This window comes from Telopea speciosissima, chromosome 2 (genome assembly GCF_018873765.1).
Source record: "Telopea speciosissima isolate NSW1024214 ecotype Mountain lineage chromosome 2, Tspe_v1, whole genome shotgun sequence".
NCBI classification, from domain to species: Eukaryota; Viridiplantae; Streptophyta; class Magnoliopsida; order Proteales; family Proteaceae; genus Telopea; species Telopea speciosissima.
In genome coordinates this window covers 70,188,386-70,193,643 of record NC_057917.1, presented here as the reverse complement: position 1 = coordinate 70,193,643, position 5,258 = coordinate 70,188,386, and the positions used below count along the sequence as shown (strand labels likewise).

General features: G+C 38.6%; 1 protein-coding gene across 2 annotated transcripts; it reads right to left on the bottom strand.

Annotated features, from left to right (window-relative positions):
- Positions 1 to 440: 440 nt before the first annotated feature.
- Positions 441 to 4,567, bottom strand: LOC122652576 (transcription factor bHLH49-like). Of its 2 annotated transcripts, none has more exons than XM_043846360.1 (8): positions 3,598 to 4,567; positions 3,276 to 3,506; positions 3,104 to 3,169; positions 2,931 to 2,999; positions 1,794 to 1,865; positions 1,484 to 1,675; positions 872 to 959; positions 441 to 768 (listed from the first exon to the last, which is right to left on the bottom strand). In XM_043846360.1, exons 1-8 carry the CDS (start codon positions 4,525 to 4,527, stop codon positions 731 to 733), a joined length of 1,686 nt encoding a protein of 561 aa, XP_043702295.1. In that variant the 5' UTR covers positions 4,528 to 4,567; the 3' UTR covers positions 441 to 730. The 2 variants fall into 2 exon arrangements, with proteins under 2 accessions (XP_043702295.1, XP_043702296.1); XM_043846361.1 differs by having other exon boundaries at positions 1,794 to 1,850.
- Positions 4,568 to 5,258: the final 691 nt, after the last annotated feature.

Sequence of the window (5,258 nt, the reverse complement as noted above, 5' to 3'; positions counted from 1 at the left end):
GATACACAGAACAGAGTTATATTTGATCACAAGACCAGAGGAAAACAAGAGGTAAGAAGCTTTCTTGAGAACATATATTAGACCCGGGGGGGGGGGGTTCAGGGAGTCGTAAAAAAAACAAATTAACAAACAAAAAATAAATAAATAATTCCATTTGTTAATATACTACTAACTTACAACTGTTTTCTCTCTGCAAATCTAAAACCAACAACAGCTTATCTTCAAACTAACACCTCCTGCCCATGATTCACAGCAGATGTTGTTGAGAAACCATTACCATTTACCTTCTTCCAGAACATCTATCTTTCACCAGCTTCTGAACATTTCATTTTATAGCAACTCAACTGGTCAATCCCCTCTCCATGAAGGACAACTCTATCTCCATATACAAAAAGAGTTTGCGTCTAGAGTTTTGATGGGAACTTCTATGCATTTTAAAGTTGCAACTGAAATGAACAAACAATTTTTTCTGTATAATATACCCAAGAAGCTTTTAGGGTAGACTAGCTTTTCATCCTGCTATACAACAAGTGTAACCCTTGGCCTTGGCTCCAAAATCATATTAACTTGCTAACTAATGGATCTTTTGGTAGAGATAGGGATGATATAGTATTTTTATCAGCCCTAACAATTTTAAGTAACACTTTATCTCCTTAGGATTGGCAGAACTTTCCATCTCCATGAAATTTGACAATAGGAAGTAGTGATACTAGGTGGCAAAAGCTACTAATCAAAGCTCAACTTTCATATTTCCTTGTGGCAGAGAACCTTCATATGCACAAAGATTTAAAAAAAATTACTTGTCATCAACATACTTTGGCTGTATCAGAGGAGCTTCTATTTTTTACAGAAAGCTAAAATGAAATTTTACCGTTCAAATCTTCACTATTGAAAGGGACACTGGTGCCCAAGCTCGTCTGGAAAACATTGTGGAGCTCGTCATCCCATGGATTGTTTATCTGTGGGTAATTATGACAAAGGGAAATGTTAAAGCACACTAAATTTCATTTCACATGTATAGGAAGAAAAACCATATGGAGGCTACAATACGTGGTAATTCCGAGGAACATTGAGAACATACAGTGATCTCCTCAACACAACTATATAGGAAATCAAGAAGAGTTCTAGCCCATTTGCACTTGCATTCCTCTTTGATGCAAAAAAATTGATAGAAAGCTTCTCTTTGCTTGCCAATCAGTTGGTTGTCAGCTTGGACAAAAACCTATCAATCTAGTCAAAATGGTCTGTATGGGTATCTTTCTCTAACAACCAAAAGTAATTAAGAAAAAACTTCATCCACCCATTGCATATAGTTTACTTTAGTAAATACTTGTTCCTTTGTTTAGAGAGATAATTGAAGATTGTATGCAGGAGAAGGAGAAAAAGAAACATTAAGGTACAAGTCAGGACATCTTGCTCCCTACACTTCTCAATGATGCAAAGTTTTAGGAATGAACAAGTTTACTCATAAAACAAACAATACCTGAGTCTGTTCCTTGTACACTCCATTCATGGCCATCAACTGCGAATTGATTGTTCTCCTAAGTACATCTGAGGGGTTTCTCATGCCAGGAATTCCAGTCTGGATCAATCCCTGCTGTGATGGATGTAGCAGGGGATGAGACATATTCACATCTGGGGAAAACCCCATCGTAGGACCTCGTGACTGGAGAATCTGAAGTAAATGGTGAAAAGTTGGAAAAAAGACAAATCAACGTATGTCCACACATTAGCAATTTTAAGCGCACGCATGTGTGCGTGGTTGCAAGTGTCAGCATTCAATTTTCACTTACATCTTTTGCAAGGAGCCCTTCTATGTTGAAGTCTAGTCGTGGATTAACAGCCGCAAGCTTCATTGACAGAAACTGGAATAAGAGAATAGAACATTTCACATTTCTAATCATGGGCTCATCAACAGCATAATCATGAAGATAAGAAGTATAACATATATTGCTTTCTGACAAAAAAAAAAGAACGAAGTATTCAATATTCTTAAAATTCCGTAGAATGACATTTAAAGATGTAATAAAGATGAACAACAATACAAGGGGAAAACTCCCACCTCATTGCCCCATCATGAGAGTTTACTATTTTTGGGCCATGTGGAGAGTGGATCATGGGTGATGAACCATTGGAAGGGTTGTACATCCTTTGGATTAGCCACATGTCAAATTTGGGTCACGGTCCTAACTACATGTCCCATATTTTGTTGAACTTTTTTCCCTTGTATTTTCAAACACAAAAAGGAGGAGAGGGGGCAAAAAAACCAAAGTTGAATCGTCATCCAGTTTCTGGAGCTCTATATCTCTGCTTTGGGGGGTCACAGATGATGATGTGGATGACTGGTACACAATAAATGAGCACCAATGAACTGCCATGTGGCAGAAACCGTCGCCCACAACATAAATAGGTACATTTAAGCTATATAATTAGTATTTTAATAGGTAGGTTGTGTCTAGAGAATAATGATGGTCGCAAAAAATGCTAGCAGTTAAAAAGCAGTACAAAGGGGATAATCCACACCCCCCCCCACAAAAAAAAAAAAAAAAAAAAAACAAAAAGAAGACATCTTGATAATTTCTCACACTATTAATACTGTTCTTTCAATTTCTTATTCACTTTAAAGTGGCATGGTCCTCTTTTGAAGGTATTGGTGGGGTTGGGGAAGAAGCCTTCACACATGTATTAGACAAATCATCAAGACCCTCTTTTCCTGAACAAGTCATATTACCCTGCGAAGTTCAATTAGGGATTTGACCACAATGAGTGGAGGGTCACATATTTTATCAATATCATATTTCAATTCGACAGCCCTTTCAAAAACTAGTCCACTTGCACCAAAAACAGATAAGGAAAACAGAAATAACAGTTTTGCACTAGATAAACCAAAGTAAAAGAGAAACAATAGATTTCTGATTTGCACCACATACCTCAACTTGTCTTTGCAGCGATTGTACATAGTTAATGATTTCATCCAACATGACTGCCTTACCAGTGACCTATAAAAGTATTAAATCTTGTAAACTAAATTAGTACTATTCAAAAGAATTCTGATGAGATGTTGACTTATCTACAATTCAAGGCAGTAGTTCCAAAATATTACCTTGCTGCAACCAGGCACAAGGTCTTGAAGAAATTTCATCCTTTCACTAATCTTTTCTCTTCTTACCTGTGACAAAAAAAAAAAAAATATACTCTTTTAAGTAATTAATCCAAACCCTTTTATGCAAAATAGTAAATTCATACGAACTGAAAATTCTAATAAAAAATCGTACTCTTTCGGCAAGACTGTGGCTGTTTGTTGCTTGACCTCTTCGAGCTCTAACATGTATATAATCTTCTTTGGATCCATCAACAGCCTGGGAGCCATCTTTCCCATGTTTCCCAGAAGGCTTCGTAGCAGTAGAAGCTGGGTTTTGGTCACCATTCTGTTTGGTGTTGGTGTTCTCTTTTGCAGCTTCACCAGATAATTGCTGAGGTCCTTTAACTTGGTCCGGCTGAGTATCCTACAATAGAGTTTAGTTTGAACACCTTAATATAACTATAAATTTAGCAATCCAGACCAATAAGAAAACAATTCTGAAGTACTATCTCTACCTGACCACTCCTTTTCCTTTTCTTACTGCTTATTCCTTTGGAGGAGGAAGGTTCTCCACCAGCACTCTCCATCATTGATAGATCATCCGGAACATCACCACCACCACCACCTCTTAACTCAATTTCATCAGACTCATTGCTGGAAACACCATTTCCTTGTTCTGTTTCATCAGGAGGCCTCACAAAACTCCCAATTTTTCTATCTTTCTTGGTTGGACACCCTTCAGCTACCTGATGCTCAGAGAGGGAAACATCTTTCGAAACTTCAGTCATGTTCAGCTCATTGTTCTGAACTTCAGCTTCCATTACAAGTTTCAAACCATTCGAGAGGTCCTCAGGGGACCCTTGAACCGTTCCTCCACCTTTGGGATAGGAACTCAAGGATTCAGATATGCCAAAAGGATTCACTATGTCACCAAAATTCCCACCACTGAAGCACGAAAACCTGGCAGCTCGCTCAATAAAGGCAGAGTCAGCAGGAAACTGAGATAAGCTCTGAGGGAAGATCCCTGCACCCCCTTGTAAAAAGACACCAGCTTTAGATATTGAGGGATTCCAGCTGATATCCAGTGGCTTGTCAATCCCAGTTCTTGAAGAACCAGGAACCCCTTTTCTCATCGCCACTGCCTGGCCCGTGTTCATACTGATCTGAACATTACTGTCGCAGAATCCCATGTTCTGTGAATTGGGGTGATTCCATAGACTTGGGCAAAATGAGTCTCCCATGGACAAAGAGGAACAAGCCGAAGAACCCATCAGGTCCTCTTTGCAAACGGGAATTGAATTGTCTGTAGGAACCAAATTGATTGGCTGGTTTATGAGATTGGCACCGCCAAATTGCCATTCTGAGGACATGTTAGATGAATGGTAGTTCATTGAATCTCCATCCCTCTTCTCCAAGCCAAATTTATCCTTGTCACCCAAATCCATACCTCCAAACCAGTACAAGAAATCAACCCCTAAACCAAAATTAAATTAAACAGAAGCTATAACAGCCAGAAGAAGAAGAAGAACTTCAAATGGGCATAGACTAACAGCCCCTCATACACAACGATACTAGACAAAGATCAGAGTCTGACCAAAACCGAAATTAAATAAACAACTCAGAAATCTTCCAACATGCAATAGATCAAGGAAAGCAAAAACCGACTCCAAGGAAGAGGGGGCAAACCAGATATAATAACAACTCAAACTAAGCCCAATGGGTTATAGAGATCTCCCTAGGAACTCAATCTATCATTGAAAACAAATAAGAAGATCGACAGGGGGCAGATGAAACAACAAGAAAGAAATGATAATGACAGAGAGGAAAAAGTTCACTTCAAAGCCTGAAGTGGAAAGACAAGGCGAAAATAAGTAAGCTGAAATGTATTCGATTTCACAAAAGGTAAAACTGCTACAGTTTCCAAAGCTATCACTGCAGACTGAACTAATTGATCCTTCCAAATTTTCACATGAGAAGTCCCAGAGAACATAAACCCAGTTCAAATCAAGAGCTGGAAACTCCACCGAAACATCAATAGACCATTGATTTCAGGATCATAACCCAGCATTCAAAATCCTCCAGAAAACCCTAGTCATAGCTAAAGAGCGAGCTCTGAAACAAAGAAAAGCCCAGCTAAAAGTAGAAAGAGAAAGATACCCACTTGAGATTCCCTTGT

What these genes read in the sequence shown, in the direction of transcription:
- LOC122652576 (XM_043846360.1), bottom strand. Translation starts at nt 4,527, where the DNA reads ATGGATTTGGGTGACAAGGATAAATTTGGCTTGGAGAAGAGGGATGGA. An exon ending in AAAGGAAAAGGAGTGGTCAG is followed by an intron (nt 3,507 to 3,597) that starts GTAGAGATAGTA and finishes ACTCTATTGTAG; the next exon opens with GATACTCAGCCGGACCAAGT. An exon ending in GCCACAGTCTTGCCGAAAGA is followed by an intron (nt 3,170 to 3,275) that starts GTACGATTTTTT and finishes TTTTTGTCACAG; the next exon opens with GTAAGAAGAGAAAAGATTAG.